Source organism: Salvelinus sp. IW2-2015, linkage group LG18 (genome assembly GCF_002910315.2).
Source record: "Salvelinus sp. IW2-2015 linkage group LG18, ASM291031v2, whole genome shotgun sequence".
NCBI classification, from domain to species: Eukaryota; Metazoa; Chordata; class Actinopteri; order Salmoniformes; family Salmonidae; genus Salvelinus; species Salvelinus sp. IW2-2015.
In genome coordinates, this window is record NC_036858.1 from 40,421,262 (window position 1) to 40,444,476 (window position 23,215).

The 23,215-nt window shown below is 43.2% G+C and overlaps 1 protein-coding gene across 1 annotated transcript in view; it reads left to right on the top strand.

Moving 5' to 3' along the window:
* adam12b (ADAM metallopeptidase domain 12b) overlaps positions 1-23,215 on the top strand; it is a 137,656-nt gene that overhangs the window by 99,931 nt on the left and 14,510 nt on the right. Inside the window, 10 exon segments of the mRNA XM_024008856.2 lie at positions 660-849; positions 2,205-2,270; positions 5,307-5,378; positions 5,937-6,106; positions 6,331-6,415; positions 8,904-9,052; positions 17,149-17,326; positions 21,390-21,479; positions 21,849-22,044; positions 22,475-22,583. Coding sequence (XP_023864624.1) covers positions 660-849; positions 2,205-2,270; positions 5,307-5,378; positions 5,937-6,106; positions 6,331-6,415; positions 8,904-9,052; positions 17,149-17,326; positions 21,390-21,479; positions 21,849-22,044; positions 22,475-22,583 — 1,305 coding nt within the window.

The following is a 23,215-nucleotide window of genomic DNA, read 5'->3' on the forward strand; positions in this document are numbered from 1 at the left end:
CATTTGTTCAGTCCCAACATCCAGTAAGAAAATAAAACAAATCTAAATAATCTGCGAAAAATTAAATAAAGATTGATTTAACTAGCTGAGTTTTAAGGCTGTGTTTTAATCCAAAGGAAAGGCAGTACAGAGAGAAAAAAAATGAAATATATAAGTAGGCCTTAGAAATATCCTTCCACACTTTGGTCCTTGGAAGTCAATAGTACACAGTCCACATGAAGGAAACTTCTCTTGATGAGCAATACAATATCCCTTACCAGTTCTTGACTTGGACTGAAATAGGTGCTAGTACTCATTTTAGGTGCTGGTACTGTTTATATTTAGGTGCATGAGCTCCACAATACTTTTGAGCTAATATTCTATGAGGTGCAGGAGCTCTAGCAGTAGAAGAATTGAGGCACCGGTACTCCGTTCCGGTGAGCTCTTGTCCAAGTCAAGCARTGTCCCTTACTAGACTTTGAGAAAGTTCTCACTCAAAGATAAAGACCTGGGCCTTTAAACTATAAACATTTTCCTAATTACAAACATTTCTGACCATAACATGCAGTCAAGAATCAAGATGGCTTCCCCCTTCTGGTCACAGAATGCTTTGTCCACACAGTCAATTTATTATGCCAGATCTGTTGAACAGCTTTGCCTCGTCTTCCCTTGTCTTACAGGGGTTTCATCTCACTTGAAAATAAGACCTTCATCCTTGAACCATCGTTGGACCAGGACAATTATACACACATCATTTACCGAGGGGAAAACCTCAACCTGTCCTCTGGAACCTGTGGTCATGGCTTCAACATGTCCTCTGTTACACCTGACAACCATCTAAGAAGCCCTTTCCGAACATTCAGTACCAGGGTAAGGCTCATCGKCAACAACTAGGTTTTTCTTCTGACCATTTCCTTCAGATAACCTCCATCAAATACCACATTAGAAATATTGGTACTGTAGCATTCCATACACAAAACTGTTCATGATWAAGCTATCAGATAAAATCATTAGATCTAGAAGATGTTCAAAAGGAAGAGCTTGATAATGGATTCATATTGTACAGGATCTGGAATAATGGTATCAGTGAGATAGATAGATAGTGATGTAGGAGCGTGGGCTCATGGACTTATGACATTGTCATCCAGATAGCTGTCTGAGAGTGTCTGCAACACAATGTTCTGGGTTTGATAACAATCTGAGCGGGGATGATGCCACCTTTCATGGTGGGAAAGCAATTGATTTGCCGACTGACAGAATTCACTATGGAAACACCTATGTCTTAATTTCTCTGATATAACACATGACACCATTTGAAACAGGCTGATATGATATTTGTTTTGTAATGGCAAGCCAGGGGACCTTAGGGAGATGTTTATTGTTAATGTGTAAATTGATGCATGCCTTTATAGCTATTGCCTCAGAGGTAGGATCAAACTTATTTTTACCATACTGTTGTAACAAAGATGTGGCAGTGTGATCGATTATAAACAATGAGGGCAATTTTCGCTATGACCATGAACCAGGGCTTGAGCTGTATTGGTTTTGTACTTGGGTTTGTACTTGAATTGGCGCTCAGACCAGCGCCATGAACCATGGTAGAGATCCAACCTTGCCCTTACTCTTTCCCTGGCTCCAGAGTCCTATATCAGGGCCAGGGCAGGAGCATGGGCACTACTCCCCACACCAGTCTCCATGTAGCAGGTGWACAGGTCCATCTGCCACCACCTACAGTACCTGCATGCATCCATTATCAATCCTGATCCTAACCTTTTCTTCAGAAATAATAACCAAGACACTCACTGACACAGTGAATCATCAGTTTCCAATATATWAAAAAGAACAGGAGCACTATGATAGGACAGGATATTTCATAGAAACGTGTCTGCTGTCTGCGTGACTAAGCACATGAGTAATAGGCTTTTCTATGAAGCTTTTGCCACTGGTGTGTYGGCCGTCGATGTGAAGTTGAAATCACAGGTGATTCCGTGACAGYAGCCTTTTGAAAGATTGATAAGCAATATTTTTGAAGTAGCTTTAACATATATAACCTKATGTGGACTCACTAGAAGTTGTGCGAAAGTGTGCGTTGTTTACAAAGCTAAAAGACAGGACTTTGAGGAGGAGAAAGGAGTGGTTCAATTTAGAATGTCCATGTCCTTGAGTAAAGACTTTGTTCAAATGATGGGTTTCCTGCCCCCCCCCCCTCTCTCTCTGCATCACAGCACAAGAGGCACGCTCAGAAGACTACCAAATATGTAGAGCTGATCATCGTTGCAGACAACAGAGAGGTAAGTAAGGCTCATCTATAATGAATTCAAATGCATAGATAATTGTCCTAGTGTCGTCCTACTCATCATTACCATGACTACAGTATGTGGTGTGCCCATTCAGAATGACACAGACTTTTCAGAAGAAAATAGGCAAGATTTTAACAAAGCAAGAACAAATCCTCTTGGTAACGGCAGAATTAGGTCAGTGTGCTACTACAGTGCGGTCGTCGGTGGCAGCCGTATTCCACAGGAAGTGCTAAACAATTCCCCAGTGGACTAGACAGGAAACAGGAAACGGTGTGGATACAGAAGAAGGAGAGAAATGCTCGCACTGGGATTTCCCCTTGGCTGCCCCTAGCTGATGCTATTGACCTGAACTGGAAGAGAGAGGAGGAGAGGACCCACTTGCTTGTGCTTCTCTATAAGGGCCAGGCTGGATGTAGCTGACTAGTAGGTCTACACGCAGTATACACAAGCAGGTGGATGCACAGTGGGATGAAAAAGGAGAGTCTGTCTCACCTTGGATTGCATCCGATGCCTCTCACATGCTATTTCTGCCAATGCACATGCTCCCCGTTCTCTCGCCAATTGTTTCTGAGATGAGCCCAGATCCAGATGGATCTCAACTTGACAACCTGTCCAACATGTTATACCTTTTCTCCCAGACTGGTTGAAGATATCTGTAACATATGGGCCATGCCATTTCTCCAAAAACTACCATTATACTGTACTGCTAGGGTTGCAGAGCTACCAGTAATGTACAGAAGTTACCAGAATCTTCAGTAATTTTGGTAATTAATAGAATAATTGTCTTATTTGCAAAAGCTCTATACAAATAACTTTGTTTGTATAGTGCTTTTCAATACAGGTAACAAAGTGATTCACGTCATAAAACAAAAGTTACTAACTTAGAAACAAAGACCGACATAGCTAATTCAAATCATACATTGAAAGCATCTTTATAAAAGTGTGTCTTCAGTAGGTATTTAAAAACAGACACTGAATCTGCAAGCCTGATCTCGTCGAGCAGACCGTTCCAAAGTCTAGCCCTAATAGCAAATGCCCAGTCTCCTTTTGTTTTCAACCTAGACTTTGGAATGGTCAACAGTGCCCTGCCAGAGGATCTCAGGCTGCGTCCTGACGTGTAAGGAGATAAATGATCAGAGATATAGGATGGAGCTAAGCCAAGCCTAGCCTTAAACGTGCTTAATATATWTTTTTTAATCTATTCTGAAAGTGACTGGTAGCCAGTGTAGTGAAGCTAAAATAGCTGTGATATGAAAAGATGTTCTGGTGCCTGTAAAAAGCTGAGCTGCAGAATATTGAACTAACTGTAGACAATGGAGTGATTTCTGACAGAGACATGTACACAAAGAGTTACAGTAATCTAGGCGTGAGGAAATACAAGCAGGTAAAAGTCTCTCTAAATCAGTGACTGAAATATAATACTTGACTTTAACTATATTCCTCTGATGGTAAAAGCAAGACTGGACAACCTTCTTTACATGCAGCTGGACGTTTAGGTCAGAGTTAAATCAACGGGACCAAATAAAACCACCTCTGATTTCTTATCATTGAGTTCCAACATTTGATGTCAGCAAGAAACTTGTGAGGGGTAGCTATAGCTAGCTTGGTCACTGGGTCTGATTGATATATAAAGCTGTGTGTCATCCGCGTACAGTAGCAGTGAAACTGGATGTTATGTTTGTAGATGATGTCACCAAGGAGAAGCATGTACAGGGAAAAAAGGATGACCCCTGAGGGACAATAAAGTGAATAGGTGCTGGGGACGATACTGAACCGCCCAGGCTCACTGAGAAACATCTGCCGCATAGATATGACCTGGACCGGTCGAGGGCAAAGCCAGAGATCTATAGTAACTTTGGTAATTTATACTTGCATAACTTTAAAAAWATATATATATTCATATGTAGTATTCATTTTTGTATATCTGTGTCCATATTGTCCGTGTTTTTCTAGAGAATAGAGTATATGGTTCAAGAGAAAATAATGGGGGGGYAAACATCAACAAAAAAATWTKTATAATTTTATTTAACCTTTATATACCTAGGCAAGTCAGTTAAGAACAAATTCTTATTTACAATGAATTAACAATGGCAAAATGACTCTGAAACTATTGACTTTTTTCACAACTGCCACAGTTTGGTGCCAAAACATTTACAACAAAGACATAATACTTTATGCTGAGTATAGCCCACGTAGATCTCCCCCACAGCACTTACCCGAGGGGGTAAAAAAAAGTCACATCAGTGACTTTTTATTTTATTTTTATGATTTAAACCTTTATTTAACTAGGCAAGTCAATTAAGAACAAATTCTTATTTACAATGACAGCCTAGGAACAGTGTGTGTCTTTTGACACTATATAAATGAGTCCGTAGTGTTTGTCATTATACCCTGATGAAGACAGCTTGTCTGTCGAAACGTTGGACAAAAATATTTTTGCAGATATGTCTATGTCCTGGGAAATGTTCTTGTTACTTACAACCTCATGCTAATCGCATTAGCCTACGTTAGCTCTACGTCCCGCAGGGGACCCACCGATCCTGAAAAAGTTTTAAACAGGGAAAAACAAATAACGAGAAGCGCGCTACCTTTTCCTAAATCCCTGAACATCACCTACGGATGGTCCCCTAGGAAGCCAGTTCCAAAATAATGTGATGAGTAGAACGGGCTAGCAGCACCAAACAAAGAGAAAACAACGGTATGTTTCTAAATAAATTATATYAACCAGACTCTGGCGTTTGTGTTCTTATACTGTATAATATCAATAATGATTTTATAATAATAATAATGCCATTTTGGAAATGTCTGTACCAAAAAAATCTGTCCATTTGTGTGTGAAGCAATGGAGGGAAATGTCCCGACGTGGCAATGTCTCACAGGCACATCGTCACACTTGTTCAAATGATATTGAACCCAGTCTGCAGTACTGTATACTATGTGCATTACCTTGTACTCATTTCATCCACTATTAATGTCTTTCTTTGCTTACTAGCATCTAACAATATTCACCCTGGGTTGCGTGTTCAGTTTCAAAAACAGGGAAAGGATGTTGAGAGGGTGAAGCAGAGACTGGCAGAGATAGCCAATTACGTGGACAAGGTAAAACCTACACCTTCCCAATGCACAGGAGAGATCTATCATATGTTTCAATAGAAATACCTCTGCCAGTATATAGTAATGTCATCCCAGGCTAAAGTCAGTCTCTCACAACTGCTTTTATTCCATCTAAAATGGTATCATATAGGATCCCAAGTCGTTGTTTTGTCATGAATCTTGACCTGGAGTTAGAACTCAGTGATTTCCACTAGATGGGCCAGCTTCAAAGGCAAAATGTGCTATATATTAAACATGCATGATTTTMGGGTCTTAATTTAAGTATAGGATTATACACTAGGGTTAGCAGTGTGGTTAAGGTTCGTTTTAGGTTTAAAATCAGATTTTATAACTTTGGCTGTGTCAGCTAGTGACCACTCTGCAGATCTGCCTCCAGGGCAAGATTCCTGACAATAAATGCCAACCTGCCCCCAAGCCAGTCCCCAACCATTTATCCATACTACCTTTTTATTTAAATTTTAAAAAATCTATACGTATTGTTTATATGGGAGAGATCCTAAGATGGTAGTACAACTATGCATCCTTCTACTCACTGCCCCTCAGTTCTACAGGGTCCTGAACATCCGCGTGGCCCTGGTGGGCCTGGAGGTATGGAGCGACTCTGATAAGTGTCCTGTCACTCAGGACCCCTTCAACACCCTGCATGAGTTCCTAGACTGGAGGAAAGTCAAACTGCTGCCTACGAAATCACACGACAACGCTCAGCTCATCAGGTGGAGATCCTACAGTACACAATCTCATAAACAAATACCTGAAGCACACACTCAAAACGAAGTGACACAGGTACAGAAGTTATACAGCCCATACCGTTTCTGATTCGTATAGAAGCTTCAGGCYTTTGTGATTTGGGATACAAATTGACTATGATAGGATTCTTAGTATGTATTTAACCCCTGAAGTCACCTTCTTTACCTCTCCTCAACCCCCTTCCCCCCAGTGGGGTGTACTTCCAGGGTACCACCATTGGCATGGCTCCCATCATGAGCATGTGCACAGTGGAGCAGTCTGGAGGCATCGTCATGGTGAGTACAACCTCAACCTCACACTGTTCGTCCTCTATGACACTATCAGCATGAGCWCAGCTCAACACTATCCAGAGACGGCGTGTAAAAAAAGAAAAAAAGGTGTTCARTGTTTGGTGAGGGGGTCGGAGAAATGATGATTGTAAACACCAGGATATTCACATCCATGTACACACACACATAGACACACACACAAACACACACATACCATCCAAGGTCATTGGAAGCTTTTCCGTCATTTAACCACCCAGTCCCCAGTCTAGTTATAAATGTAGGGGGATGTGGGTTTGAGGTAAGTCATTGTACACGGAGCTTAAACAAGACACATTAACATTTTTATGAGGAGTGATAAATTATTTGTGCCAGGCCATATACTAAATGTCAAAATAGAATGCCCTTTACTCACTACCACGCACAGCCCACACAGTTAAGTTATGCAATGAGCAAAATGAACTGTGTTTCTGTCCCCACTGTATCACTTGATACCCGTACTAAATCGTCAGGCAGTTCCCTTCTCAGAGTCAGCCCATGCCATGCAGCTTCAACAAAGAGGTGTATTTCCCATTAATAGATATGTTTTCCTTCTGGCCAGGGTTGGCTGGTTATTTCCAGATGTTTGTCCTTCTCATTACTCACACATGGCAAAGGCTTGGAGCAGGATTAAAGAACCATGTATTGAGTTATAGGGCCGAAGGACCAGATGAACCACTTTGTATTTCAACATATGTTATCAGCTCCAACCCCCTTTATTTGGTCCACATGTAGGTTGAATTTCACAGTTTGTACATCGCTGGGTTTTTAAAACAAATTTCGCCAGAAACTTCTATACGTCAACCACGGTGGGTTTGTCGTTAAATGTAAACGAATACAATCATCATGTTTTGGGAGATAAAATATCCCCTGCATGTCTTGAAACGATATCAGAAAGACCGTAAAACCCCTTCATGACCAAACTAACCCTGTTGTGTTCTCACCAATGTAGCTATCTTAGGGCTGCTTTGAAGGGTTGACTCTGACTTCACCTACGTCAATCCACTCTCTCTGATTCTTCAATTACAGTGCTTGTGAAGAGGCACTCAGCCATGATGCGAGCAGTATATCCACACCACTTAGAAACATCCATGAGACCTCTCAAACATGACAGGGCTGGGAGGGACGCAGTTCTCATCCTTCCACGAAAACCCCAGGAAACTGGTCCCACCATGCAGCTCTGTAATCAGGGCAGAAATAGCTTTGCTTTACATAGGGCCCTGACATATGACCCTCTGTAAAGGGAAAGCTCATGAGTTTATTATGGACATAATAGTAGTCCTACAGTATGTACAGAGCAGTGGAAATCAGACTAGTTGTTAGGCTCTTTAGACTAGAGACCTACATACAGTAGGAACCTATGGATTAAGAAAATGTCTGATTGATAATCCTACTTGTTGTGTCGCATTGGATGACAGCATCCACGTAGGGGAAACATATGACTCAGACAAGTCTTTCTGTCTCCAGTATCCTCCAGTATATTCAGTGCTGTATGTGTGCGTGCATGGGTGTGTTTCAGTGTGTGTATACATAATTCATGGCTTAGTGGCTGTGGTTCACCTGGTGTACCTATCTAGGCCTGTGGAGTAGTAAAGACACACATCCACAGAGTGTGTCTGTGTGTGTAAAGCTCCATGGGCCGGGACCTTCATAATTTATACTGCTGTTGTGTTTGCTGCTGTGCACACTCAGCACTTAACTGTGCAGCAAGCTACAGCAGCCAGTCTTACCTTCACTTCTATTGTTCCCTTGCTTTCTTCTCTTTGTCTCTCCATGTCAATCAGTGTCTTTGCTGCACTTTTTTCAGTCTTTATTCCATTCTCTCTGCATGCATGCCTCTCTGCCTTTCTCTGTCTAGTAGCTTTCTGTTTGTCCAATTTTTACAAGGTTTTTCTCCATCACTTCTCCCCTCTCCCTATCTCTGTACACCCCCTCCCCTCCCTGTACCCTCTCTCCTTCTGAAGGACAGTTGGCTAGCTTATATGTGCACTAAAATGTCATAATGCACCAAGTTTTTATTGCTTCCCAGCATCTGTCCCCGCCGGCAGTAGTGTGTGATTAGGGTTGGTTGGGGTTGGTGAGGGAACAGCAGACAAACTGATCAGCTCCTATCCTCCATGAGCAGAATGTGTAATGAAATGTGGATCACTGGGCAGTTGGACCTAATGGAACCACTGTGAGTCAACCGAACTAAGAAAGATATTTATTGAACTAAGGGATAATGGGCTCTAATGTACCTTGTAGCTGTTTACTCTATGCAACATCCATTATCTTCCAAACATCGATGGATATATCCACTTAACTCTATGAACTAACATATTGTGCTGCTGCTTAACTATCCATGCTAGACATTATACAATGCAATGCTATGTTGTGATGTTCTAATAAGGTGTTATCGCTTCAACTTTTTATCTCAGTTTCAAACCGAATGTGGACTTATGTTGTTTTTCCACTGTAGGATCATTCGGAAAATCCCCTGGGTGCAGCTGTGACTTTAGCACACGAGCTGGGGCACAACTTTGGCATGAACCACGACACCCCGGAGCGGGGGTGTGGCTGCAGGATGACAGTGGACCGTGGGGGCTGCATCATGACCCCCTCCACTGGGTGAGTGTTGCCAATGGTCCAGTCCAACCATATTAATGGGTTATAAATACTGTGTTGTCTCAAGCAATTATTTTTAAAACAGAGTCAAAGAGGATGATGGGTCAGCTCTATCAATTCCAGTCATTTTAGGAAAATATAGCTTTCAGTTTATCTGTACTGGCTGGAATTGAAATGGAGGTTACATCAACCTTGGCATTTTCAGATAGTCCCTTTTCTCTCATCAATGTGTAACAGTTTAACTTTGCCTCCCAAATCAGCCGTACACTTTTCGAGCATGCAAATTAAGTTCCCATTCATTCCTCAACTTTTCGGAATAAATTAGCAACGCGTTTTAACCTTCTGCTAATAGACCATTCAGACAAGATGAATGCCCTCACAGCTTGTACAGGGTTGATCGTTATCTCATGTAAACACTAGTTGCCTGTGTGTCATTGTTAATGTGTGGATGGCCATGCATCTTGTTGAGGGCTGGGAACAACCTCCCAGCCTGAAGACAGAGAGGCTGCTCACAGATTCTCACCCCGCTCCCAGCCTGGGATCTCATGATAACGCCTCGACTGATGGACCATGTGACTGTTTCTGAGTCAACAGCGGTCAGATAAGGTGTACCGTGTGCGTAATATGAGATTTCACCCTTGGTCTGATGACAATTAATTTTATCTGATGCTGAGTCTGGGCGTGTAGACGGATGGATGTGTTTGGGATGGATTCCACCTCCGTTTAAGAGAGGGAAAGAAGAGGAAAAGAGTAGATAGACAGATGGGTGCCCAAGCAGTGGAGTCTGTTATTGCCATCGGAATTGGAAATTGAGAAAATTTTGCTGCATCCTGAGCAGTACAGTACATCCGAGGGCGCCTGTTCAGAACTGAGCTGCTGAGGATCATGGGTAGAATCTGAGGGGTGGGCGGCTGTCGGACACAGCTGATTCACAGCCTGTTCAACGACAGTCCCTCTGGCTCTGGGCTCTCTGTGTTTTCACTGGCCCAGGCTCTCGCTGTTGTCATTGGAGCCAGGCCATGAAAAACACGGTAACACTATTCTCAATTATGTGCTCATAAAACAACATAGCAACACACTGGAAGGAAACCGCGCAGGGCTTGCAAGGGTATCCTTTGAAAATAAATGCCATCAGGTCTGTGAATAAGCGAAAGACCGTTATCCGCTTGTTGAAGTCAGCCAGAAAAAATGATGACCTTTTACCCAAAAATTTGCTGAAAAACTCTTCACGAGTTGGCAGTGAGCTCATTCTGTTATACTAATGTGACATTAATTGAGAAAAATATCTGTTAAGTCATGAAATGAATTCACCTTTAGAGTATTCAGGGTATCTTTTAGTGTCAAAGGCCCAATGCAGATGTTTTTATCTCAATATCAAATAATATCTGGGTATCAATTAAGAATCTTACTGTGATTGTTTTCAATTAAATTTTAAAAACAATGTATACTGTATATAGCTTCTTAGAAAATAGATATTTCTAAAGAAATACTTTTTCTAGGACTGTCTTGGAGTGGTCTGAGTGGGGAGGAGAAAACGGAAAACTAGCTGTTATTGGCGATGTCTTGGTGAAAAATTCCATCTCACCAAAACAGGCTGAAATTCCAGGCAGTCTCTTCAAACAGGTCTTACACTTAAAGGGCATTATCATAATTTTCACAGTATCATTCAAACCTCATAGTATGGATTTATAGACTGAGTATAGAAAACATTGAGTACACCTGCTCTTTCAATGACATAGCCTATCCAGGTGAAAGCTATGATCCTGTATTGATGCACCTGTTAAATCCTCTTCAATCAGTGTAGATGAAGGGGAGGAGACAGGTTAAAAACTTATTTGGGATCGGTGTCCCTTCCACGGGACGGTTGAGCTAAWGTAGGCTAATGCGATTAGCATGAGGTTGTAAGTAACAAGAACATTTCCCAGGACATAGACAAATCTGATATTGGCAGAAAGCTTAAATTCTTGTTAATCTAACTGKKCTGTCCAATTTACAGTAGCTATTACAGTGAAAGGAGACCATGCTATTGTTTGAGGAGGGTGCACAGTTTTGAACATGAAAAGTTATTAATAAACAAATTAGGCATATTTGGGCAGTCTTGATACAACATTTTGAACAGAAATGCAATGGTTTGTTGGATCAGTCTAAAACTTTGCACATACACTGCTGCCATCTAGTGGCTACAATCTAAATTGCAGCTAGGCTGGAATAATACATGATGGCCTTTCTCTTGCATTTCAAAGATGATGGTACAAAAAAATACAAAATAACGTTGTTTTTTTTCTTTGTATTATCTTTTACCAGATCTATTGTGTCATATTCTCCTACATTCCTTTCACATTTCCACAAACTTCAAAGTGTTTCCTTTCAAAGAGTACCAAGAATATGCATATCCTTGCTTCAGGGCCTGAGTTACAGGCAGTTAGATTTGGGTATGTCATTTTAGGTGAAATTGAAAAAAAGGGGCGGATCCTTAAGAGAAGGATTTTTAATCCTTGAGACAATTGAGACATTGATTTTATATGTGTGTCATTCAGAGGGTGAATGGACAAGACAAAAGATTTAAGTGCCTTTGAATGGGGTATGGTACTGTAGTAGGTTCCAGGCGCACCGGTTTTTGTCAAGAACTGCAATGCTGCTGGGTTTTTCACTCTCAACAGTTTCCTGTGTGTATCAAGAATGGTCCACCGCCCAAAGGACATCCAGCCAACTTGACACAGCTGTGGGAAGCATTGGAGTCGACATGGGACAGCATCCCTGTGGAATGCTTTCGACACCTTGTAGAGTCCATGCCACAACGAATTGAGGCTGTTCTGAYGGCAAAGGTGGGGTGCAACTCAATAGGAAGGTGTTCCTAATGTTTGGTTATACTCAGTGTATATAAAACACAGGAAATCACGTTTTTGACTGCATTGGGCCTTTAAGTTAATTTTAGGAGTTCGGTAGGTCASAAATATATTCAGTTGAAACGACGGTCACTAGACTCACCATCTTCCCAATGTAATGAGTGATGAGTGACCACCAAGTTAGCATAATCAAAACTGGTTATTCTTACACCCTGTTGTCAGGTATTGTATATTTGTTAACACAGTATGTGTGCTTTAATTGACACACTGTGTAAGGCAGTGCAGATAAGGAAATATTGTACTGCCATGTCTGTTTTTCTGAGGTGAAAACATTTCTACTCGAGAAACTCAGGGCTAAACCCCAGTTAAAATAGAACTCAGACAATGCCCTGTTTTCAACAGAATGAGGGATCAATGGGAACAATCCTACAATGTCCTCAGTTCACTTCAGCTGAAAGGCCTCTGAGCACACACACGAGACAAGAAATAAGGCATTGCAGTGCTGTGTGTTTTTGGTGTGTATGCTAAATATGTGAAAACACACTGTGTGTGTTGTGTGTGTGTGTGTGTGTGTGTGTGTGTGTGTGTGTGTGTGTGTGTGTGTGTGTGTGTGTGTGTGTGTGTGTGTGTGTGTGTGTGTGTGTGTGTGTGTGTGTGTGTGTGTGTGTGTTTGGGGTGTGTGTGTGTGTGTGTGTGTGTGTGTGTGTGTGTGTGTGTGTGTGTGTGTGTGTGTGCGTTCATTCGTTCATATATACACGTCAGCTGGATATGCAATACCTTATTTCAGCCAGTCAAACATATCCGCCTCCGGGCTGAATTTACAGTGTTGACAAAACCAGTCATTTCAGCAGTCCAATCTGAAACGCACTTCCTCCTCACAGTTTTCTGCCTTCATTACCATAGTGCACACTGTCTCTGTCCCTCAGTCCTGCTTCATCTTCAGAATGTGAGAAGCCGAGGAACAGGCAGGCAGCCAGTGACCCCTGTGTAGCTGCCTGGGTGTTGTGTCGGGACATTCTTTACTCAGACTTGCTAATGGAGTGGAGGACAGGCTGCATCTAAATGATGTGATTATCACTGACGCTGCCAACTATAATCAGGGGCTCAGATAGAGATCCACTGAGACAGGTTTTTGCTAGGCTAGACAAGCGCTAAGTGGCCAGTGGCCTTTTATTTACTGCATTTGATTTGTAATAGAAGAACAGAGGGAGCGATGGGAGGGAGAGAGAAAGAGATGGAGACAGAGAGATGTGGTGGGCTAGCTTAGTTGGGATATACAGTTACAGGATTGTGTTTGTATAGTGTACATAAAGAAGATCCSAAAGAAAGGTGGGCTCCTGATTTGAAGTATGACAGATCTTAGAGTGAGAGAGRCGAGAAAGCCACAGGGATGGTGGGGAATTTTCATGCTAGTGGATTGTGTCACTTGTGGCAGCACAGACAGCCTCAAYTAAGTTTTCTTTGGGTAGTCCCAGTTAGGGGGCTGTATCAGATCCACAGCACGGTGTATAACTGGGCTGCACACTCAAGATGAACCCCTGGAGAGGGGGAAATAACTACCAATGTCAAGGTAMGAAGGGATTGAGGGAACATTGACTAATTATGGGCTTGGTTGACTGAGTTGTGCGTCAGCATGCGTCCGTGTCTGTGTGTGTGTAACAGTTTACTTTTATGTTGCGGAGAGTCTCCTCACCCACCACCTCCATTGTCAACAGACACCCATGCCAGCGTCCTATCCTCCTTGGCATTTACTCCTCCACTGAACCCAGTGGCTCCTTGTTTGACTTGATTAGACTGACAACAGTCTTCTGGGCCCCCTGATGTAGGCTAGATTCAGAGAAACGCTACTGTTAGTCGCCCGGGGTGGCAGCCCAAAATCTGCCTCAGCACAACGTTGCCATATCAGTGTGACTGATACCTCTGCATGTGTGGCATGACCACGGAGGGTCCCAAATCCTCTATGTCAGAAGTCAACAGAGATTTACACGGCCTTGTTGTTGCAGGGGAGGAGACGGTGAGCACTGGCGACCTGAAAATGACTGCAGTGCAGATTGTTGTCCTTGCCCTCTCTACTTTCAAAGCGTTCCAAGGAAAAATGTAAATCAGTTCTYTGTAATTCCTCAGACCGGCTGACGAAAGAGCACATCAGATCATATCCATTTCCTCCTTCCCTCTGTGTGTCTGCCTGGCATTGAACTCCTGTTAGTAATAACCCAGGCTGTCGGCATCTGAGCCTCCCGGGAGTACAAAAGGTGCTGTCTGTCATCATTGCTCTAAGTAAGATATGAACGCCCATTCATCTTATGAGCTATCAAGGCGTGATCAGAATATGAATGAGGTTCTGTGTCGTCTAAGGCTTTTATAAAGAACCTTATTTAGTTGTGAAATGACAACCCGTGTTGCCTTTCATACTGTCCGTCAATCAGGCCCTGCAGGATGACTAGGTTTGAGATACTTTACGACCATTATGTGGRGTCCGCCCCGACACCTCCTAGTCCTAATTAGATCTACATTGCTTGACTGCACGTGGAGAAAAGATGGGGGTTTTAAGCTAATATTATCCACTGAAACGTATAGTAATATCATTTCCTGGACGGTGTAGCCGGCACATGGCATCAGCTGATAAAACAGTCACTGGGGTGTAGGGGGATCCAAATTCCACAACTGTATTAAAAGAYTAGAGGGGACTAGAGAGCAGAGCCCACGCCTCTCCCCAGGCCTGGTGGACCTGCTCTGMGTCCTCAGCTGGGGAGGAGATGATGGACAGTCTCAGGCTGGTCGGAGCAGATTGCTTTGTCTGCTAGTGGAGTTAAGCTTTGTCGGCCTGTGTTTTTCCCCCACACAGATCATGGGGTTCCACCGCTCTGGTGTGTTATCAGCAGCAGGCATTCTATTTACGAGGGCCTGCTCAGTGGCTTGGTGTAGCCCTGCTCACCCTAGCTTTGGTCCCTCCTAAAGAGCAGGGGTAAACACATCTAGAACCATAGCAAGTGGATTAGGGCAGCAGACATGTTGACGTGGTGGTAGTCATCACTACTCCCAGGGAGTTGTTGTAAGTGAGAGTTCAGTGTGTTTTTCCTCAGTGGTAAGGAGGAAGCACAATGTGTTTTCTGGCTGGTCCGCCTTACCTCTATGCCCCTAGCAGGCTAAAGAGTGAACTGATGACAGTGCAATGTCCATAGAGTTACAGCTGCCAAATCCCCCCTAGGCTGAGGCGAAGCATCACAGATCCCCTCACAAACCAGATGCCAAGTTTTAGCTACAACCCGACTCMGTGTAATGTCACGTTAAAGAAAGTGATTATGTCCAATGTCAAGGTTTATCTTCAAACCTTTTTTGGCCCACGCAATGACAAGTTTACCAACCTGGTCCACCCAGTGCCAAGACTCTCAGTCCTTTTAGTCCTCTGACTTATTGAAGCAGTCATGTCTGATGTCAGCTTTTCCACAATCCCATGCCAACCGTCACCCTCCTGGCCATCTTGCTCGATCCACACCAGCCTCCTAGCTCYGTGCCAGACCTTATCCTCATCTGTTGCTTTTAAGAAGGCTTTTCAAAATGTCGCCTGTCCAAAGCCAACTCCCCATCTTCACCACTCACGACACCGCTCACTGTCAGATACCAAGCTTACCCCCCAAAAAAAAAAAATTTGTGCCAGCCACCTGCCAATACCAGTCCTTTACACTGTATCATTAGCCAGCTTTACATACTGAAGGTAGGCCAGCCTAGAGTCAGACAGTATAGTTGTATTGTAGACCTATATGTCTCTGGCTCAGCCCACTTGCTGCCATTTATAGTACTGTAATTACAGATTTGTCACGTCCAGTGTTCTGTCCTTTGGCTTTAGTCTCTTACTGTCAGAGTTGTCAGGGTGATGGGAGGGAGGTTAGAGGAGGACAGGGGTTGATAATGAGGTGAAGCAGCAGGGTGTATCCGTCTCTCCTCCTGTGGTTGGTTGGTTGGTTGGTACATACAGTACACACTCTGGCATCWCAGAAACCCCCAGGGAGGACAGCTGTTACAAACAGACATTTCTCTACATGTAGGATGTTTTTATTTCCGATTTTCTTACTTTCTTATGTAGACATACACAGACGGGTTAAAAGTCAAATGAGAATGTCAATGTACTGTATGTGCCACAAGCTTGGCTGCAGCTGAAGGTCTGATCAGGTCTGATCATTATGTTTAAAATATGCTTCACCGCGTGGTATAAGTAGAATATTATGTTGTTGTTGAAGACACACAGACACGCACTAAGAGGCATGTGTAATTTCCCTATGGCCCTCCGCTTCAGAAGTCGGTTTCTTCAAACGGCCCAGATTACCCAAGATCCTCTGTGATTGAAGACTTAGGTCTGCCTGAGTGGCGGATACATATTTATGAACTAAGGGGCTTGCAGACCAAGCTGTGTCGCTTTGTTGTATTGCTTGTTTGTTTGTTTGTTTGTTTGTCTTTGTGCTTATGAAACTCTGTCGAATCAGAGCACAACCGATGTCGGTAGACCGTTAAATATGTGCCAAGGCCTTATGAATGAATAAGCATGGTTGGTAAATGTAATCTGTTACTAGTTACCTGTCTAAAATTATAATCAGTAATGTAACTTTTGGATTACCCAAACTCACTTTTGGTTTACTTAGAAGAAGACAAAAATGATCCAGCAAAAGCATTTGATGTGTCATCATAGCGGTCTCTGACTTGTGGTCAGACTCGCTCAGGTGGAAGAAACTTTAATTAGCACATTTTTTATATGCTGAATTTAATGTCATTCAGAAAACAGAAAGGTGTCATTGTGTATCCTTTCTGAATTTAAAAGTAATCTAAGAAGTAATCATCTAGTTTTTCTAAAGTATCTGTAATCAGATAAAAAATATTTTAGCTGGTAACATTGCTGATTACAATTAGTTTTCTGTAATCAGATTACTCCCCAACCCTGTTACTAAGTCAGTAGAGCCTTTAAAGCTCTGTCTGGGTTTGTTCGTTTCTGGCACGTATACATTTACTTATGAATTCACTTATCCTAAATGTACTTTTAAAGCAAATTTGAACCGGGAATTACATACATATGGGAATGAATCAGATCATTCTTGAACGTAATATCCTGCTGGACTGTTTTATGGAAACTCTGACCTTGAATGCCAGGAACATTCTATATTGGTTGTGCCCATATCAAAGGATTGTGCACACAACTGGTGGAATGTAACAGTGTATCTCCATAGCAACACTCAACAAGTTGCCATTATATTTGCCCCTCAGGTATCCATTTCCTACTGTGTTCAGCACCTGCAGTAAGAAGGACCTGGCAGCCAGTCTGGAGAAGGGAGTGGGGATGTGTCTGTTCAACATGCCCGAGGTCAAGGTGCTCTACGGGGGACAGAAATGTGGCAACGGATATGTGGAGGAGGGAGAGGAGTGTGACTGTGGAGAGCTGGAGGTACAGTAACATTCAACCACACAGAACACAGAGGAACATTTTTCATATCATATTGTACAACTTAAATACTAACGTATTGGACCACCAGCCACTATCCAGACTAAAGAACAAAAAGAAATACAAAAAAACATGAACACTCACACAGAATAGCAACAAATGACACACAGTAACTACAAGAAGTCAGGGGCGGCAGGTAGCCTAGTGGTTAGAGCGTTGGACTAGTAACCGAAAGGTTGCTAGATCGAATCCCCGAGCTGACAAAGTAAACATCTGTTGTTCTTACCCTGAYCAAGGCAGTTAACCCACTGTTCCTAGGCCGTCATTGAAAATAAGAATTTGTTCTTAACTGACTTGCCTAGTTAAAATTATAGAAATGGCAAAGCACAACAACTCACACAAAGCCCCACAAGAAAGCACAAGCATATGAAAAGGTTTGTGTAGTGTGCTGRGTCGGAAATAACGTCACTCTGAAAACTGGATTGATTTGTGGGTATTCATTTGCCACCTGCAGAGAGTTGACAAAAACAGTTTGCAGTGTCAGCTCTTGCGGAAATGCTCTTGCGCACCTGTCAGGGTACAGCAAACCATTAAGTACATGGAAACAATACACCATCATACCCCACAGGCTGCGTGGCTAACCTAGCTAGCGAGTTACGGTAAATAAAACTTTTGAAAACGCTCTCATGCATGGTGGTAAGAAAAAGTATGGTAACCCTTTGGAATTACTTGGATTTCTGCTTAGATTGGTCATACAATTTGATCTGATCTGCATCTAAGTCACAACATTAGACAAACACAGTCTGCTTAAACTAATAACACACAAGCAATTATATGTTTTCTTGTCTTTATTGAACACATCGTGTAAACATTCACATTGCAGGGTCGGAAAAGTATGTGAACCCTTGGATTTAATAACTGGTTGACAATAGCAATAGCTTCAACCAAACATTTTCTGTATTTGCGGATCAGACCTGTACAACGGTCAGGAAGAATTTTGGACCATTCCTCTTTAAAAAACTGTTTCAGTTAAGCAATATTCTTGTGATGTCTGGTGTGAACCGCTCTCTTGAGGTCATGCCACAGCATCTCAATTGGGTTGAGGTCAGGACTCTCACTGGGACACTCCAGAAGGAGTATTTTCTTCTGTTTAAGCCATTCTGTTGTTGATTTACTTCTGTGTTTTGGGTCGTTGTCCTGTTGCATCACCCAACTTCTGTTGACCTTCAATTGGCGGACAGAGCCTTACATTCTCCTGCAAAAAGTCTTGATAAACTTGGGACTTTATTTTTCCGTCGATGATAGAAAGCTGTCCAGGCCCTGAAGCAGCAAAGCAGACCCAAACCATGATGCTCCCTCCACCATACTTTACAGTTGAGGTTTTGAAGTTGGTGTGCTGTGCCTTTTTTTCTCCACACATTGTGTCGTGTGTTCCTTCCAAACAACTCAACTTTAGTTTAATCTGTCCACAGAATATTTTGCCAGTAGTGCGTGGAACATCCAGGTGCTCTTTTGGGAACTTCAGACGTGCAGCAATGTTTTTTTTTGGACAGGCTTCTTCCGTGGTGCCCTCCCATTATTGTTTAGTGTGTTACGTATCGTAGACTCGTCAACAGAGATGTTAGAATGTTCCAAAGATTTCTGTAAGTCTTCAATTGATGCTCTAGGATTCTTCTTAACCTCATTGAGCATTCTGCAGAGGACAACATACCTTCTCCCAAGGATAGGCAGACGAGAGGACAATTAAAGGGGAAGCAACAGGTTACCAAACAAATGGACCAAACAAACCAAGGATGCACTATCAAACCTGACATTACACACTTTTTTAAACATGAGATAATACAGTTAAGTGCTTTTAACATAAAATTAAATGACAGCAACCCAGCTATGCTAAAATACACATACAATGTAAATTACTCCAAGAATAAATGTATCACTTCTTGAGAGGACCCATTGACCCAGTCACCTCTGCTCTATCAAAATAAGAGTCCTTTGTACAACTCCTTCGAAATAAAATGCCTGTGTACAATCTATGGTAAAAACATCACTCTGCTACATTTGCATACGTATAGTTGCATGCCATGCTGTCAACATTGTTCTTTTGCCACAAAGACAATGACATCGATGTGTAAAACAACTCCATGCATAACACTACGAAACACTGGAGACCCTCAGCTATTTTCAGCCATTTACCCAGACCCCCCCTCTCCCTGTCAGCCTCCCATATGTGCCGAGCACTGCCCTGACACTGTGCCACAATGTCACATCCTGTTAATTTACTCATTAATCAAGTGTGCCGTCCAGATTTGTGACAATCCTAATAAACAAGAGAGTAATCAGGGCGAGGAGGAGCTTTCTTGTTCTGTGCCATCAATACAACAGAGCACCACACTGACATGGCTGCCATGGGAACTGAAGCCAGTCCAAACCAGTCCAGACCCACATCTGGGGAACAGGTACTGGAGCAGTGTTCAGCGTCACCACAGCAGCTGCTCTCACATCCCACAGAATATCAGAAATCCCTCTGGCACTGTGCTTAGGTGTTAGTCTTCAAACAGAACAGCAAGAAAGCTGGTCGTGAACTGGATGTGGGTGTGTTTTTGTTTTAGTTTTCGTTGTTGTCTTAAGGATGACAGAATGGTTAAGGATACCATTAGGGGGGGGGGGTTGATGAAGATGCATTTGATATGCACACAATAGAACTCTTTTAGTACTCCCATTCCATCATACACCCACATAACTCTCTGTATCCACTCCTCTCCGAGATGACTAGCTCATTTACTGTGGCATCCAATGACTAAACTAATGAACAGAACATATCTGTGCTTTTGAGTCTACCCCAATGATACACACTGATGTCATTCGATCTCAAGTGTTTACAGATTTGTCAAGCAATGATGAGACCAGTGTCACTTCAATTACAGTATGAGGTATTTCCAATCAGGCAATGATTAGAACGCTGTAATGCCAGCTGTGTGGTTTGGGTTGGCATACTGCCGTTCCATTACCGTTCCATTACCCCCCCCCCCCCCCCCCATGCCCCTCCGTGACCCGGTGATGTCACCACAGGCCCAGTTGGACCGGGGGATGAAAGCATCCCTCTCTCCCCATAAACAATAGGCTGACGTCAGGCCACAAGAGCACAGCCAATCCCATAAAACTCCCTTCAACAGTGAAGCAGAGGCCAACTAAGCCACCTCTAGTCCTGACCCATCAGAATCAACATGTCGTCAGACCACAACGTCAACACACCAGGGCCTTGTTGGGAAGTAAAAAGGAGAGATGGTGTAGCCGGGACTCTGTTGTGGCCTGGAAGAGAATGTTCCTGGGGTTCAGCCTTTAATTAAAGATCTAAAAGGGTCTCTGTCCTTTACTCCTTTAATCTATCACATGAACCATCTACCTCTCTCTCCCTCTCTTCATCCCAGTTCATTTCTCACTCCATCACCTCTTGTCATTCCCTCTCCAGCACCTATCTGTCTCTCTCTAACACCCCTTCATTCTCTTCATCTCTTTCCCTGTGTGGTCTCCTTTTCCTTTCGTTGTGTCTCAGTGTTTGTCATCTCCAGCACTCAGGAGCCTCAAAGCCCCACCAACCACTCAACTACCTCTACAACATCCTTTCACTACCTTCCCCTTCAATGAAATCTCAAACATTGTCCCCTTACCCTACCACACCCCCAACCTACAATAAACCCTAAACTTGATCTGTGTCTCTCCGCATCCACCCACCCGTTGTATAGAATGCACATCAATGGACATTAAAACAGAATGCTGTTTTAACACCAGAGCGAACCAATTCCGAAACATATGAGCCCCGTACAGGGACCGAAGATATGTTTACCCTGACAGAGAATGGGCTCTCTTCTGTCTGTTTGTGCCGTGGTATTGTATCTCCAGGCTTTAGCTCACAGCGTTAAAGGGCTGTGCTGTGGGACCTCAGGGCTGACAGTGCTCCGTCCGACCAGCTGACCTGGAAGACTGATCTGACACGGACACAGCAACAACAGCTGAGATTTGGGGGTCCAGACCGATAATGAGGTCCATTTGTTGTTTTGTGTCTCAGGAATGCATGAACCCCTGCTGCAATGCCACCACCTGCACCCTGAAGGGAGATGCTGTGTGTGCACACGGACAGTGCTGCGAGGACTGCAGGGTAAGACTGCTCTCTCTGTTTCTATCTTTCTACCTCTCCCTCTCTCCCAAATGTCTATCCCTCCCTCTCTCTCCGTCCTTCGCACTTTTGCTCTCTCATGATGTCTCTTTCTCTCTCTTTCTCCCTCTTTCCTCCCTGTCGAAGTGACAAAAAGCGTGGAAATCAAATTCTCTGCTCCATTGACATGTTATAAAAGCGAGAGTTTACAGTAAAAAAACATTTGACTTTTAAATCAAGGTGTATTCAAGCACAGGGCCCTCCAGAGTACAAAAAAGATGCCAAACATTTTCAATTTAGTTTGCCCTTCTGATTCCTTTGTCATTGAGGTGTGGGTGTGTGGTTATTTGTCTGTCTGTGTTCTCTCTGCAGCTGAAGCCTGCTGGCACACCGTGTCGAGAATCCAGTAACTCCTGTGATCTGCCAGAGTTCTGTACTGGTGCCAACCCCCACTGCCCTGCCAACGTGTACCTGCATGACGGGCACTCTTGCCACAAAGTGGACGGATACTGCTACAACGGCATCTGCCAGACCCACGAGCAGCAGTGCATCACACTATGGGGACCAGGTCAGTAGGACGCCCCCCAGGGGACTGGAAGTCTTGATTGATTTTATTTTTTTGACAGTCTTCCATGTTTGGAGAGATCAGATGAATACATCTAACTTTCCTTAACATGTTTCTTGAAGTAGCTAAGGAACAATTAATCCTAGCTTATAAATCAGTTCAATGTCAAGGGAGAGGCCGCACCTGGACAGAACAAGCTGACAGACATCATGTAAACAATAATGTTGATGAAGACAGGTTCCTCCTCAGTTGACCTGCCTTAACATCTGGAGGTCAGGGGTTACATTTGGCTCATGGGATGCTTTGTTACATCTCTGACTCATCACATCTCGCTCTCTCCCTCCCTCCCTCTCTCACTCTCTCTCTTCCCTTCTCACTTCCCCCCCTCTTCTCTCACTCTCTTTCTATCTTCCACTCTCTCTTTCTCCTGCAGGAGCCAAACCTGCCCCGGGGATCTGCTTTGAGAGGGTCAACTCAGCAGGAGATCCTTACGGGAACTGTGGCAAGGACTCCAAAGGATTGTTTGCCAAATGTGAAGCCCGGTAAGACTRAGCAGCTGTTGTGATGTATGTCATGTCTATTGACCTTAAAAGCAAAAAGAGCTGGCTAGAAAGACCAAGGAATAAAACAATGTTGTTTATCTGAATTGGTATTATCAAGAGTGCCAATTGACAATCAGCATGGCACATTATATGGGACAAATAGCCTAGGAAGGAACAATAATTAAAAACACAATTTGGAGATGATATAAGGCAAATTACAGGTTGAAGTATTCATGAACACTTTATACTATTCATGTCGGCTAATTGTTCTTGGATCTCTAATCAAGCATTTGTTAATTGATGTAATTGCTTTAATGACTGGAGGACTGAGGGAGTCATTAAGGTGAGACAAAGGCTGTCTAGTTGTCTTTCATCTTTGGTTACAATTACACACCATCTCTCACATGTCAGAGATTGTCAGTGTTTAACTTTATGCCTTGTCGTGTGTGTGTGTGTGTGTGTGTGTGTGTGTGTGTGTGTGTGTGTGTGTGATGGTGTGGTGTGTGTGTGTGTGTGTGTGTGGTGTGTGTGTGTGTGTGTGTGTGTGTGTGTGTGTGTGTGTGTGTGTGTGTGTGTGTGTGTGTGTGTGTGTGTGTGTGTGTGTGTGTGCATGAATATGTGGGTTGTTGTTT